Here is a 16,086-nt window from a genome sequence, read left to right as displayed (position 1 = left end):
ACCTAGCTCATATCGGTTATGTGCGATGCTAGTATGATCTGAAAATGCTGTCACATCATGAATATTGTGTTTTTTTTCTGTAGCTGACCCGCCTTTTAATCCTGCTGATAGTCCTGATTGACTTCTCTAGTCTTCCAAGCTCTGTAAAAGTAACATGTCATCAAATCTTGTGGAATTCAACCAAAAAATGTGTTTATCATCCAATTAATCATCATAAAACTCGTAAAGTTGAGATGATCTTTTTTTAACTTAAAATCCAAAAATGACACGGAGATGAGAAGAAATTTAGTAGAGAGGTCCCAGCAAATCGTTGATTTCTTGAGACTGACGAGCCTTCTTGATCAAGAGAGTAATTTCATCATACAGAGTCTGAATAGAAACATTTAGTAGGGGTCTTTTTTGATTCTGTTAAAGTACTCACCTGGAACTCTTCTCTCGTTCTTGCCTTTTCGATTCTTGCGAGGTATCCGTCAATGTGAACAGTATTGGAGTTTAATCGTTTTAGGATGACACCACGGATGTAGTTCGAGATGTTTGGCTGAGTGACTTTTTGATCAAGTTTCATATCGTCGAAGTACTTCTGGTAGACTTTGATGGCAGCCTAAAAAAATGCGTTTAGAGACAACAAATAAAACAAGTGGTAAACTAGAATTTTGGAATCTTCAAAAACTAATAGAATCTGTATATGATATGTGGGGGAAAACTTACCGAAACTTCTTTTTTGACAAGAGTAGCGGCGTGATCAAGAGCTAGTGGTTCCTCGGTCTTGACATCTTCGCCTTCCACCTTTGCTTTTTTAGCTTCTGGCTCCTCTCCGTCAACTTCCATTGGTTCTTCAGCGCTTTCACCTGTTTCAGTCTTGGTGTTGCTGCTTTTGTCCGTTTGGTCTTCGGTAGCTGTATCAACTTCCATCTTGGTGTCTTCCGCACCCTTATCCCCCTCAGCGTTGTCTTTTTCCGTAGACTTCTGTTCCTCAGAGTCTTTTTCTTTTTCAGAATTCTTATCTTCCTTCGCTTCATTGGAAGTTTTTTCTTCTTCAGTTTTGGTTACTTTCTCAGTTTTTGATTGTTCCTCGGTCTTGCCTTCCTTCAATTCTTCAGAAAATGTTTCATCTTCATCTTTAGTTTGTTTATCAGTTTTCGCTTTGTCTGAAATCATGTCTCCTTCACACTTGGTTTCTTCAGCATCTTCGGCAGATACAGTATCTTTTTCTTGGTTTTCTTCTTTTCCCGTCTCTTCAACTGTCTTTACAACTTCTTCTTTGCTTTTTTCAGACGCAGCTTCTCCTTCTGTTCTTTTCTCAGTTTCCACTTTATTCTCGAACTCATCAGTCTTTTCTGGTTCAGTATTCTTACCAGCATCTTGAATATTTTTCGAAATTTCACCATCAGCTTTCTGGATGTCCTTTTCAGTTTTTGTTTCCTTTTCACCAGAAGTTTTCTCATCCGACTTAATTTCTTTAGTGTCCACATCTTTGGTCGGCTCATTCATTTTGGACTCTTCTTTTTGGTTATCGTTTCCTTCTTCAGAGATTTCCATTGGCTCAACCTGATCCTTCTTTCCAATCGACATGTCTAACGCTTCCTCATTATCGTTTTGTCCGGCGACAACGTTTTCAGTAATTTGCTCCGATTGCTGAGTTGGAGTCTCTTCTGACTCATTAGTAGATGCCTTGGTTAAGTCTTCCGGGCAATCAGTTTTTGGAGTAATGTCCTCAGAAGTAGGTTTTTCCAGAGAGGTGTCTTGAGGTGGAGTCGGAGAAGACATTTCACCTGAAAAGCTATTTATTAGTGAATTAGTCAGAAAATGTCTATTCAAAACCCAAAAGACGGTACGATATTTTTCAATTTGATAAGTCAAAAAAATTGTATTCATTCCAGACAGGAAAACAAGACAAAAGTTTAAAAAACAGAAACGAATGTGGTTATTTTCTGGCTATGAGTTGAATGTACTTCCGCTTTTCCACGGAAAAAAGCGAAAGCAACGGGCAGAAAAGTGAGAACACGGCGAGAAAGAAAAGGACAAGACGTCCCGTGTTGATGAGAAAAAGAGAGAAAGGAAAGAAATGCCGTCTCTGCTCTTGGGTGGTATCGATGAACCAAAAGGGATTTTCTAAAAGGGGATGAAGAGTGACAGAAGGAGGGCATTGCGGATAAAGAAGCATAGAAAATAGTATGCTGGATGAGAGTAACTAGATGAATGTACATTACTGCGCCGTGAACGGGATATATTGTGAAACGGAGGGCATGTCCTTGCCCGTATCTGTTACTAGTCATGTTGCAAATGGCACTCAAAGTTGGGATTAAGAAAATATGTTGAAAAAGTCTCATTCCAGGAAGGTTAGACACGTAACGAATGAAAAAAATTTAGATTGAAAAGTATACGCTTGGATTGGAAAATATGCAAGAGTTCTGAAAAAAAACTGAAAAAAATAAAATAAATATTTTTTTTGGTAGATGTTTCAAGAATGTAATGCTTGCTGATCTACATACGAAATCAATAATGGACCACTGCACTATAAAGAAATCACAATGAACAACTGGCCTGTTTGCTGAGGAGAGTGGTCAGCAACGACGCAGAATGTAACACATGCCATTACTCTTTCACGCCGTATAACCTTGATGAAACAATCAGAATTACACTCGGTTTATATAACAAAACCGAAGATGAAGCTAGTGTAAAACTGTTCAAACTGATGTGGAATATGAAAGGGAACTGATAAAAAGAGACGCAGACTCAACAGAACCCACAGCGAACGATGACTGTGTCCCACAACTCGTAGTGCAGTCAAAATCGATCGATAGGGTCGGCTCTTGTCGTCCGAGTGGGACAAATGAGGAGGGAAAGGGCCGTGTGTTCTGAAGAAGAGATGAGAGAGGAGAGGTTAGTATGTTGGTTGTGTGTGTTGAGGGAATGAATGGTGCAAGTGTGTCTCCAGGTCGATTCGGCTATGACAGATGTGTTATACTGTCTTGGAAAGGCAGATGGTGAGACGTGGAATGAAGACTAGGCAATAGACGATTTTATTGTAAGGCCATCCTGATCGCAGTTAATTATTGTGATGGGTAGTCAATCCTTCGAATGTATGGCATTGCAAAAATGTTTCGAAAACTTAAGAAGAATAATGAATAGACAAAAACAACACGTCTGATTCCAGACTGAAACATATCTGAAACTTTCATATATTTTCTAATCAACGCACACTATTTCCACCCAGCAAAACAAATTAATCTTTCCACTGGTACCAGTGCGACCTACGCTAGATCAATTCCGCCAAAGTCCAGATGAACTTACATTTTTTACACTTTTAATCAACTTTTCAAGACAGTTGGTACCAAAATCTGATATCAGTCATATTTTTACCTATGACAAGTAACCGGCAAAGGAAATAACGAAGATTTTTGACAATTTTGAGAAAAAAATATTGGAAAATGCAACTTACTCAATCGAAGTGGCAATACAAAAACGATGAGCGTATCCGTGCACGTGTACTCAAATGCGCTATTGAATACAACGGCTGGATATCGCTAATCGTAATCTCTGCCAAAAAATACTAGCAAATGGGAAATGATTCAAAAAATCAGGAGGAAAAAGTACAGCGTCTCTCACTAACTTGAAAGATATGAAATGATAGAGGGTAAAGAGATGGTGGGCTGTTTTTATCACGACCAATGCCTGGTGGTGTCTGTCTCCGAGCATTGAAAGACGCAAAAGAATGATAAGAATTGCACGGCCTTTGTGGCCTTAAGATACAATAATATTACAGTTGAGAATTAAAAGATAAACCGTGTGTGCTCTTTGGTTTTCTAGCAGTGTAATCAACTGTTGAATGTTGGAACAAAATCTGTTCAATGATCTCTTCTTTTGGATACTGAAATGAAAAGCTGAGTTGAAAGTTTCATGTCCAAAATTGTGATGAGATTAATAACAATTTGAATAATTTTTAGTCATCGCAGTTACCTACTTATCCCAATTAAATAAATGTAGTGCATACAACTTTGATATTTGTTCTGAAAACAAGTGATCTTCAAGAAAAAACTTGATCAGACTGCCAGCTTTGAGTTCAGTTTAACTTGCGAAAATACTTTTTTCCGATTATTCAAGAGAAAACAAGAGTTTCGTTGCTAATATGGTCAGGTAACTTTGAGCCACAAGTGTTGCACAGTTTTTTAACACCAATTACTTTGCAAAAATAAAGAAAATGTTATGAACGTGAATATTTTGCTACAGAATCACTAAGAATGTTTCCTGATAACTGTTTAAAATCTCGACAATTCAGACAAATGACGTTTTTCAATTCTCGGAACCGAATAACAAATATGTAGTGATAATTTTTCTCCTGATACTGAAAATCGGAATCAATAACTTTTTCTTCCACTTTCTCAAAGCATTCAGGTCAACTCCCAGAATTCTTTGAAGAGTGTGTTCCTATATAATTGTTGTTCGACAGAGATGAGCTTGATTCCTTGACAAAGAGTTTCTAGATGTATTCTCATACGTATCATATCCTGTTGTGAGTTGAAAATTAGGAAAAATTAAGTTCACACCAGCACAGATAGTATCAATAATAGTTTACTACGTCTGCAATGGTACCTCATTGATACGAATACACGTGAGTTCAATTTCTCCGTGTTCCAGATATGATCGACAAGAGTATTTTTATTGATATCTACCTCTTGAATATCAATTTTAGCAAATCCTCGATAATTTTTAGTTTATAGGTTTTGTTTTTGCCATAGAAAAAACTCTCATAAGCAATTTATAAAATTTACAATTTGCCTTCATTTGAAAGCATTTCATTATCTAAAAATAAGTCGTCAACTGTTATAAATTGTAGACTGCTTCACTGAAAATCTAACAAACATTTTACTGTTCAGAAATCAACTTTATACCCGGGATACTAATCGAATTATTAAAATCAGTTACATAATCAATGGAAATGTACAATGCCTGATATGGATGTTAATTAGGCAATTAAGATCAAAACATAAGATGAGTTTTGCTCTTTCCGGATGCAATCTTGATGGAACCACTTTTCTGCACTCCAATCTTCCTCCTGACAACGTACCACTCCACGAGAAGTGCTGTGATCACAAGAGCTAAACATATGAGGAAAAGATTCCGTGCCCATCTGAATTAAAACCTAATTATCAACTCTCATATTTGTTCGTGACATACGGTGGTACGGAATGATCTCTCTGTTCCCCGTTTAGTTCATAGTATTCTTTCAGTGCGTATCCAACATCATCCACAAGATCTTCAATAACTTTAGCCAGCGGCCAACCTGAAACAACAAATATATTCCGAACCGACTAATTTATGCGACTACCTTGCACCAATGCATTGTTCACTTCGCTTTGAATATTGGGTAGTAAGACTCGAAGTCGGTGAGAACCTAGAATAATTGAAGTGATCAACAAAAACCTGTGTTTTGCTTCATGTTCAACAAGTACCTGTGTGCAGTCTCACGTAAGGAATTTTCCGGGCGTCATTCACAACTCCGTCAATAACAACGAGCTGAAAAATAGGAAGATTTCAGGAATTCAGGAGTGCCGAATTTGCAACTCACTGCTAATAAGTTAGTCTTTGAGCATGACTCTGACACACCAAACCATCGCTCGTACACTTTCCAGGAGTAAATCTATAAGAATGATAATTTATCAGGGTTTCAAAACAATTATCTGTGTTCTTATTGAATTTCCGTTCACAACCCCCGATAAGCTGCAGAAAAACAACGATTTTTCTATTTTTATTGTGGTATTCAACAATCATTCAACCATATTGAACCTGCCCCACAGAAAAAGTTTCAATTGAATAGAAATATGGAATAGAAAATGATTGGGTTCCTCTTCCTGTTCCACTTTACTCCACATTTTATACTAAACACTTTGCTAGTAAAATGTTTCCCATTATTCAATGGACCAGACTAACCTTGAGAAACTTCCGCACATTTCCGACAATTCCAGTGATCATGTCTCCATCAATCTGGTCGCATTCATTATCGAAGAGGCACGCGTACTCGGTTTTCTTCATGACTTCATTGGCTGAAGCAGGCTGCTCGAGTTGTTTAGCTGAAATTAGATTGGAAAAGTTAACCGGGAGGTACAAACAGCTGTGTAACTGAACTGATTATAACAGCCAAAGTGGATGAATTGCCGTTAGTGAACAATGATCGATATCTGAAAATGACAAATTGATATGACCCGAAATTGGATTATCCAAGTATAAAACATACTTGTTGTATGCTTTTTCGATTCCATGCACATTTGTGTAGGCGAGTTGATGATGTAGATCACAAACAAATGGTAGGCGTGGGATAGTGTAGCAAACTGATCGATGCTGCAAAACAGTGATTTTGTGATATTTCTGATAATCGAATAGCGCCCACGTCATCTTCAGTTTTTACTTGTGTTTTATTTTGAGTTGCCTGAAATTGGATCAGTTTTTTTCTTTTCGCCAGCTCATATTCGTTTTTTATGTCCTCTGGCACATCCTAATTTAACCTCCCAAGACCTCAAATTTCATATGCATAACATATTCTTCTCCCCGGGTTTCGAGTACACTATAGTGACTTTTTCTCATGCATATGTCTTTTTTAACAAGTGTTTCACGTGCCACACGCAATAGTGTTGATTTGGTGATCCCGGTTCTTTCTTTTTGCTTTTTTCTGCATCTCAAAAAGAAAGAATGGAAGATGGGATACATCAAATAAATACACATATATCATTTTTTGTGAGTTGTGTATGTCTACATCTGTCATTGTGGTTGTGGATTGTGGTAGTGGGTCCATCGAAGGAATGGAGATTCTTTTTCAGGAAGAACCCATATGTCTTGACTCACTCATTGAAATGCATTCATTCACTGTTTTTGTTTACAACCTATATGTTATGTTCAGGATGAACAAAAAGAAAAAAGGAAGAGAAAAGGAATAGAGAATTGATGAATATACTGGTGAATATAAGATGCACACAACTAACTTTTCCTTCCAAAACTTTTCTCCTATTTCTATTTCCTTTTCTTGTATTTCTTCGTTTCTTTTGTGATGTTATGTGCACTGGTGATGTTTTTCCAGATCCTAAGGCTCTTGCAAAAAGTGATGAGCTGCGAAAAATGGATGATATAGAGCTGATGTGAAGCTTTTGTTTATTTAAAATGAAGCAAAGGAGAATTCCAAAGCCAGATTGGTCGGTTTAGAAAAGAAAGCTGGTGTGAGAATATGTTCATATTTTAGCTTCTGTTCCAAAACACTTCCTGTCAAATCTTTGCTCTATTTTTTGGATTTTCATCTCAATTGAAAACTTTCTTCAAACATTTTCGAACTTTTTTTGACACAACAAGAGTCCTTGAGAAACCTGGCAAAGAGGAAGGAAGCATAAGGAGAAAGGAAGAAAGAGATTTCTTTTTGTTGTCGCCGAGGACTTTTCCACTCCTCGTTTTCAATACAATAGAAAAAAGAGTTGGAGTTTTTGGGCGAGCACAAATTGCGTTTAGGCCTCCCGACAACAATGTCGTTCACCTTAGCGGTTTCCAAAGGAGACCGCGAGAATGACTAATGTCTTTTCTTGATCCAATATTCAGATACTTAGGATTTCAGTTCAAGCACACGTCGATTGGATCGAAAGACGTATTTCACATCATTGACGGGATTCCTCCTACACTTCCTGCATCTTCTAGTTCAAAAATTTCAAAAGTTTGTGCTAATCCTGAGAAGAAATTTGTCATGAGATATGATGGCAGATAGTATATCTCGGACTAGATTTTTGCAAAAACAAAGCAGACAAACGATTGTCTTTCACTTGATTGGTTTCATAAGGATGGGCAAACGCTAAATATGCAAATAGAAAAAGCACGGCGTCGTCGTCTTTTTTCCACGCGGCTTTCCTTTTCTCATGCTTCTTCCTTTGTTGACTTTTGATGGCCGTTCAACTTTTTGGCAAAGTATATAGAGCGAGAAGACATATTGAGGTTCAGAGGATGGATGGAAGAAGGGAGGTTGGAAAAATAGAGTACAACGGTGAGTATAAAATAATTGGGTTTCTAATTGCGGGTTCAAGAACGCTTGAGTGATTTGTGAGACAAGGGGAGAAACGAAGGAGACGTGAGGTTATCCAGAAAAACAAAGAGAATATATTATTCGATACCGCGACATATTTTCAGAGCAAAACCCCCTTTCCTAGCCAACTCCTGGACTCTTGTATTAGAAAACAAGACATTTTATACCCAGTTGCCTCAACAAACAAAAAGAAAAAAGTGAAAAGTGAACTCACAAAACTGGGTTCGGTGATCGGAGATGGGAAGTTGCATGGAGAAAATATGGGAGGCACAGGAATCTGTCCCCCTTGGGTATAGACCGTCAGAAGGCAGATGGCGGGAAGCAGGCGCATCATATTGCCAAGTTAGGACATTGTGTCACAATAATATGCTGCCAAAAACGTCGTCGACTGATTCACCAACCGAGTTGCTCTCTCTGTGCTTCGCCGACGGTCGTGTCCGACGGGGCGCGCCAATGCGCTCCGCCCACTTTGGCGCGACGGCTGTCCGTAGGAGACATTGGGCAATAGGAAAACGGGGCTTATAGTAGTGAACACTGGACTTGAAAACATTTCCCCAAGGGGCCACACACTAAGAGAATTCACTGCAACACACACTCTCTAACCTACAAACATTCGCCAACATTCTTCATTTTCATACCCCTTTGTTCTATGGGACAACTCCAGGTTGCCTAATTTAGTTTACTCCAGAGTGTCTTTTCTTTTTGAGCATTTTCCAAACTTTGTACTTTTTTTTGGATTACTAGAAAGTAAGACACTAGTTTTGAGAAGTAAGGCGAGTCAAATATTCATGAATATTCAGTGAGAGTTACCTAATAGGTGTATAATTCAGATTCACGTCACATAAATGGTATTCTAGAAGGGAGTGTTGAGTTCCAGTTACAATTGTATAACGAAGCAGGAAACTTCTAAAAAGGGATCTGAATATTTTCCCACCGGCACTTCTCCTTTATTTTCCGTGTTTGAGTGGTCATTTCCGACATGTCGTGAAACTGAAAAGGAAGATTCGAAGTGCTCGAAATATTTACTCAAATGTCGCCGATGTGGTGCAGTTTAAATAATTCACCACTGTGTACTCAAACTTTTCCCTATCTTTTCCACGTTTCAAAATTCTCCTGCAAACTCTTATGAATATTAAATGTATCAACTTCTATTGGGTTCATCTTTCAATATTGCACTGCCTCATAAGGAAACTCACTTGGCGAAACTATACGTCATTTTATCCGAAGCTTTATTTGAAACGGCGGTTGCCTAGTACTCCCTCGGGAGGTCTCAAGAAAAGAGTGCTTTCAAAAATATTGCAATTATTTTTCCTGAACTTTGGATGGTCAGGTCAACCACTCGAAAAAGAACACAAGTGCTTTTGAAGGGCGTTTGTGATTAGAACCATTTGTGGTCCATGTAGGATTTCTCATTCTCAAGTGTAATTTAATCCATCCTGGAGGTAAAGGTTCTCCATGTCATTTTAAAGCACTCTTCTTTTTCAATGTCGTGGTGCACTTACTACAAACCACAAAGCAACAACGAAATTTAATAGGAAACGGAAATAAAATTCGTATTCAGAATGACGAAAAAACATAAATTGTCTAGTCAAAGTGAGATAAACTAAGATTTCACCCGATTCTTTTTTGTATATTTTGAATGTTGTGTTCATTTCTTTTCTCTGACAATCCAACTTATCTGTGGGAGCTTTCAGTTACTTCTAGCTACTGAGGCAATTGGAGGAAAAGAACCCAAAAAATAATTTCCGTTGAAGAGGAGAGTCTACTTCACCAAAAGAAGGGAAGCAATTTTCTTCGAGAAAAAGAAGCCACATTTACAATGAACCGAACCGTTTATTGCTTTTGTAAGTGGCAAGTGACGCTAACTCAAGGATAATACATTCGAATTCTAGTGATGCTAGAATTGGAAGACAACAGGCAGAACATGCGCTACAAAAAAAAACGACAGAAATAAGAAAGACTACAGCTATTCAGGAAAAGTGAATGGATGGGTTACGTGGGTGATCATGACGTTGTTATTTTCTCGGGCGCGGACCACTTTGCCAGCGATTGTTTTTGCGAGAACGGGGGAGTTTTTGTAATAGAGGTGGGTGCGCTACGAAAATTTTATCGAAAATTGGAAGCTTTTCGAAATCATACCCACAAACAATTTAATAAATGATAAAAAACCCGATTTTGTAAGAGAGAACTTTTTAATGAAACCCAATGTGTTCCATGTTTGTGAGTCTGTATTGTCAATGCTTGAGAATGAGATTTTAACACTTGAAACAGTATGAAGCTCAAATTAGGTTGTTTGGATGAAAACACAGTTGACCAGCTTTAAAGTGAATTTTCTGATAATAGCTGTGCCGACGTTGGTTTTTTTCTTTGCTTGGGACTAAGTACCCTATTGTAATACCCTTACATTCAAATTCTGAGGTTTCGCAACCTTTCTTTCTTTAGTTTTTTGTAACTTCTTCTGTCGGTTTTTTAGCCATTTAATAATATTCAGAACTGCACGTCTGAAGACTAATGATGGATGAGTGTTTATTCAGAAGTTGTAATCGTGCATAACTGGAATATCAATGAAGATGTTCAGACATTTGTCACAGTTTCATAATTTATTCATACATATAATATATTTTGTTTTGTGCACAAATGCACAGTTTTTACACGTTACTGAGTAGAAATTCTGAAGGAATGTCGAGGAAAGAGATCGTTGACATCAAATACAACAAGAACAATGAAATGGATGCAAGAAATGCTGAACGATACAAGTAGAAGTTAGAAAAAAATGAGTTGATAGGTGAAAGGTATCCGTATCAGTACCTAGAGTATGATTTTGATCCGCACAAAAAACAATGGGAACATAGAAATCTTAAGCGTCATCCTCTGATATACATCTTGAAACATGTCGATTACTGCTTGATATTACTGTATTTCTTGGTGATCCATTGGTTTCGTATATTGATGACGCCAAGTAGAAAGCGTTGCAAGCAAATTGGGAAAAATACATCATTTGGGCGATTGCTGAAAAAACCAAATCTTGAGGGTTAAACTGGATTATCAAAAACGTCTTGGTAAGTCATATGATTCTGACCCAGTTGCTTTCCCAGCCAGAAAACATAGCGACTCTTCGAGAAAAATAGAGAAAAAGGGATTATGTAGAAAAATGGGTTCGGTGAGAGAAGTTTCAAAATTGAGTTTTCGGCAAAGAATCGAAAATTTTGCTTCTTTTTCTGGTTCTTCTTTTTTGGGGAACCCGGAAATGTGTTGTGAAGCACGACGAATAACACACAAAACTCACGTTCTAACACATGAAAAATTTCATGGTCCATTGTTCGTTCGTCGTATGAAGCCAGGGCCCGGAAAATGTGTGTAGGGAGATTCAGAAGAAGATTGACAACAGAAATTACAATTGAACGCATAACCATGGCTGTTTTCTTTTTCGGATTCCCGTAGTGTACCCGTTTCACACTCTGTAAAAGATTATGAAATAATTGGTCAATAGAAGTAACATTAACTAGTTTGAATTTTCTTGAAAATACTTTTTTTCAATCCACTTACCGGTGTGTTAGCAGTGATTGATATGGCAAGTGCAACATGAGCCTTGTTATCCAAAGCTTCCAGTTCCGCTGAATGAGACAACCTAAAGAAAAATGTTGATTCGGACCGAAAACAGATTGTGCTACCGTTTGGTAGTAGTTGTAGGGCCACTGATTGCAAATCTCCTGTCTATAGTAACTCGATCAAACTCTTCCATAGAAAATGGAGAATAGCAATGTATCAGTACCAGGAAATCCAATGTTATCCTTAGCAATGATGGTACAGCGTAAAACAGGAATATATCAACCAGATGGATGTGCTGGAAAAAAACAAAATGTTTAGAAAGCTTTCACCACAGTGATAAATCATTTGAAGTGACAACCAACAAGTCCAGATACAAAATTTACTTACCTTCCATGCACTTTGATCAAATATTTCATATTCTCCACACATTTTTTCATTTGTTCTATAAGTGACGATGGCTAATGTATAAATTTGTGTTGTACCCACAGCACCAGCCAGAATTCTGAAGAATCAAATAGTAATTATTTCTATACCCAAAAAGTGTATTTACTTGAGCGCATTTCTTGGTTGCCGCCAAATTGTTCGATACTTAAAAGGATGGAACACTGCTATATATCGTAGTACCGATAGAAAAAACCAACACCAAACAGAGAAAGCGGATGTAGAGTGAATCAAATATATTCCAAACTGAAATATAAAAATGATGTGACCAATAATTTTTAGTTGAGTTACTTTGCATATCGTACTAAGAACCACGACTGGAACTTCTCCTTTTGGTGTAACATGGAAAATTGCTTGCATTAAGAGAGCAAATAACGTGATGGAGTCACCAATCTGGAAAATGGTATACATTGTTAAGATAGTTTGTTAACTGTGAACGCTGATTTTTAGTCATTCTGTTCCTTGCAGTTTTATGCATGCGGTATTGTTCGTTTCCTGTTTTGCACGACAACATCCAGTGAATCCAAAAATAAATCTAGTCTTTATTCTTTCTAGATGTGATTTTCAATCATTTCTCGATTCTCACGTTCCCAACACGGAGTCTTTGTCGCAGTCTCACACTTTCTTTATTCTTTCTTCGGCTACCCTAATTACACATTGCTCACCACTACACTTTGCTCGAGTTTGAAGAAATATTTTCATAATTTTTTGTTTTTCACTTTTGTGTTTTAGTCCTCACACTAACTCACCGACATGGCAGCTAGTGGTAATCCTGACGAGGTTTCGAAGCGGACGACGCTTTTTCTGGAAGAATGAGAACGAATAACAAACATCAAAAATCATGAACAAACAGATTTAAAATAAAATAAGAAAAGAGGAAAACTGCCCCCGTGATGATAACTTGCAAACAATAAAACTACTCACCTTGCTAATCGTATTAGCTTCCGTAAAACGTATGTGTTGAGAATGACTCCGGCAATTGGTACAGTAAATAGCATAACCATATAGGCACTTGCTATGAATGCCATCCTGGTGCAATAGTGCTATTGCATCAATTGGAAACAAAAAATTTGAAATGATGTTGGCTGGAATGAAATCGAGTTTGTTACAATTTCCGTTTAAATTTGGATAAACGTCAAGGGAGAAAAGGTCAGAGAATATGGAGAACAGACTTTTGAAGAATCTAAGAACAATTTTTATCTGAAAGTTCCAATATAACAATTTCAAATAGTGTTATCCAGAATAAAAAGATAACCAAACATAATTTTTGCAATTGAAACATTTAGAGTAAAAAAAATATTTTGCAGTCAATAGCTCGAACAAGTGGACTTGATTATTTCTATTCACCAGAAACATTTTCCATCAAAATATTTAATATGATTTTTCTCTCATCCAGACAGCAAACAAGGATTCATAAACAAAATAATTGTTTTAAATTCTATCGGATTGTCTAGGATAACTTTAAAATTTCCTGTTCGGAAATTATGGGTTTTGACTTTAAAAGTGTTTTTGAAATAAAATAACTTGTGACTTTGCAGCTCAACAATATTTTGATAGTGATCAATTTAAATCTCAAACTAACACTAGCTATGAAATCAAACCACGAGAGGTGCGCAGTGCAATCAAACAGAACGATTTTCAAAACTGTTCTTAGAGTCAGAGAAATGACTGGTTCATGGAAATGACCACGTGCAAGAAACCACCAATGATGGGAGTTAAAGAACATGCATACAGAAGCAAAAATAAAAGAAAACAAGGATTTTCTGTTTCTCACGTCAGAGAAATCCGTGCAAAGTTGACTCCAGCCGACGCATGAACCCTTATTCGGCCACTGATTTAATGAAAATTGTCTATATCAAAATTCGGATCATCTGATATTGTGCCGTCAGACCTGTTGGGTGATAATCGTTTAATATCAGATTTACCAAACTTTTCCTCGCGCAAGAAATTCGTTCTGAGATGTGTTCAGGACTCAAGTGTTTTTAGTGACGGCAAATCAAAAGGCACGTTGCTAAAAATACTGGAAAAATAAAAGAGCATATGTCTTCGTTCCAAATCGTGATGACTATTTTTCTCTCAACCTCTGCTTTTTTTATTGATACAGAAACTTATATAAATAAATGAGGTGCCGAAAACGGAGGTGTCTTCGCGTGCAACTTTTTCTAGCTCTCCAAATTATTCTCATTAATCAGAGAAGATACATGAATCACTCATCGGACAACGCTTCTTGGTATACATTTCCTCATCGAGACTGAATGCAAAATGAATTATGTAAAAAGTGTCGAGAACTAGTATATGTCCACAAGTGAGGACACCCTTAGACCACCCTACATTGAAACGTTGAGTTGTTCGATATCACAGACTATAAAACAATGTTTCAAGATAGAAATGGGATTAGAAAATGAAATCCGTTCCCAAAATAACGACTGGGTTGGTTTTACGTAACAATCTAAAAATAAAACAAAGTAATGGGTTTGCAAAAAGAAACTAGAAAAATTTGAACGATCAAATAACAACCAAATGTGATGATGCTCAACTATTGCCGCAAGATAAATGATTTCGATGAGATCAGAATATAAGTGTTGAACAGAATACTTCTTGAAAAGCCTAACAAATAAGAATAGTACCCCCAAATAGCTGTTATATTTCGAAGAATCGTGATGATGGCATAGATAGTATGTAGATTCGTGCACGAATATTCATTAGGAGGGCGGGACATCGGAAATGCGCATACCAAACGTTTCTCACATCTCTCGTACTCCAAGAAACTCATTCAGACATTTACATTAAACTAGGCGACAAGGAACGGGTTGTTTCAAAAGTTCATATTGAAAATGAGTAAATATGGAGTGGCAAAGAAGGTTCCGTGACATCACGTCTTCTGCCTTTTTGGAAGATTGACGACCGATCGTTGATCTTAAATGAAACTGCGAAGTATTTGCATATAAAATGTCTTATTAAAATAGGAATTCCCTCTGAGACATTTTTGAAAGTGTTCGTCATTTTTGAAAAAAAAAACGAAAAGAAAAGAAAGTAGAATTTCTAAATGCGACAAGGTCTGGTTGAAGTAAATGTGACCTAAAGTTCAACTTCTTCGTTTTCTTGCTTCCATCCCACACTCAAGTCACAACGTTTTCAAATATTCATCCTTGCTTAGCAATTTCACGTGGGATGATTTCTGAAAAACGCAAGACTATTCTATATTCCAACCTACTTTTGGAGTGTTGCAAAAACATCAAACTTATCTTCAGATAAAAAGAAAAAAACCGAGATAGACGATATACAAAGAGTGGGTGTGTAGATATGCAGAATAAAAAGAAGTTCGAGACACGCACTCCTCAACTAATTAGAATGGAAGAAAAAAGATATGGAAGTGAGGGGCAATTGAAGATGTAGCATTTAATGAAGGTTCCGGGTTTTTTGGGGGCACAAAATGCATGCAAATACGAAAACTTAAATTAAAAATAGAGGCAACGCTCTGACGGAAAGAAACATCATCCGAAGATTTTTTTTCTCAAAATTCAATATGATATTTGGTGAATTGTTTGATAAATCCCGTTCATTTCCGATAAAGCAAATAAGTTCAGTAGAAATTTCAGATTTTCAGAACTTTGATGGTTGTTCACTGGAACTTTAGCCAAAACAATAGATGTCTAAACTGACGTTTGGGTTTGGCTCTTACTGAAAAACTAAATATTGTTGGAACCAAACAATAGTTGTGTTGTGAAAAGTGAAATGCTTGAAGTTTGAAATGGGCTGTTCTGAAATGCAAAACTGAAAAAGGGAGTTACGAAAAGTTTGATCTCAGTGAAATTGATTTTGTGAAGAAAAAAGAATAGCAGGGCTTACAGCTTTTCAATTCTGCACATGGTCCAGTTTTAGGAGATAAACAAGTTTTAGACTAATTTCCTTCGAACATGGACCCAACCCAAATTTCTCGGTAACAATCGGAAACAACATCTAAAAATACTTTAGCCATGAAGTTGTTCTCGGAAAACATGCAGAATGGGTGAAAATGGGAAAATATACGTAAGAACGTTCCG

The 16,086-nt window shown here is 37.1% G+C and overlaps 3 protein-coding genes across 3 annotated transcripts; all 3 read right to left on the bottom strand.

The window, feature by feature from the left end:
* Window positions 1–285: 285 nt before the first annotated feature.
* Window positions 286–1,767, bottom strand: GCK72_023935 (uncharacterized protein; the record flags this gene model as incomplete). Its single annotated transcript, XM_003092729.2, has 3 exons — window positions 286–369; window positions 422–601; window positions 709–1,767. The coding sequence occupies 3 exons, from the start codon at window positions 1,765–1,767 to the stop codon at window positions 286–288; spliced, it is 1,323 nt and encodes a 440-aa protein (XP_003092777.2).
* Window positions 1,768–4,980: 3,213 nt separating this feature from the next.
* On the bottom strand, window positions 4,981–8,387 carry GCK72_023934 (uncharacterized protein; the record flags this gene model as incomplete). The annotated part of the gene is made up of 9 exons (XM_053735631.1): window positions 4,981–5,131; window positions 5,179–5,284; window positions 5,330–5,395; window positions 5,454–5,517; window positions 5,570–5,641; window positions 5,932–6,071; window positions 6,127–6,179; window positions 6,236–6,339; window positions 8,268–8,387. 9 exons carry the CDS (start codon window positions 8,385–8,387, stop codon window positions 4,981–4,983), a joined length of 876 nt encoding a protein of 291 aa, XP_053579197.1.
* Window positions 8,388–10,910: 2,523 nt separating this feature from the next.
* On the bottom strand, window positions 10,911–13,071 carry GCK72_023933 (uncharacterized protein; the record flags this gene model as incomplete). Its single annotated transcript, XM_053735630.1, has 9 exons — window positions 10,911–11,062; window positions 11,340–11,511; window positions 11,600–11,681; window positions 11,725–11,897; window positions 11,990–12,104; window positions 12,153–12,289; window positions 12,335–12,436; window positions 12,793–12,847; window positions 12,968–13,071. The coding sequence occupies 9 exons, from the start codon at window positions 13,069–13,071 to the stop codon at window positions 10,911–10,913; spliced, it is 1,092 nt and encodes a 363-aa protein (XP_053579196.1).
* Between the last annotated feature and the right edge of the window lie 3,015 nt (window positions 13,072–16,086).

The sequence above is a fragment of the Caenorhabditis remanei genome, chromosome X (genome assembly GCF_010183535.1).
Source record: "Caenorhabditis remanei strain PX506 chromosome X, whole genome shotgun sequence".
Taxonomy (NCBI): Eukaryota; Metazoa; Nematoda; class Chromadorea; order Rhabditida; family Rhabditidae; genus Caenorhabditis; species Caenorhabditis remanei.
The sequence above is the reverse complement of the archived record's forward strand: the minus strand, read 5'-3'. Positions and strand labels throughout refer to the sequence as shown.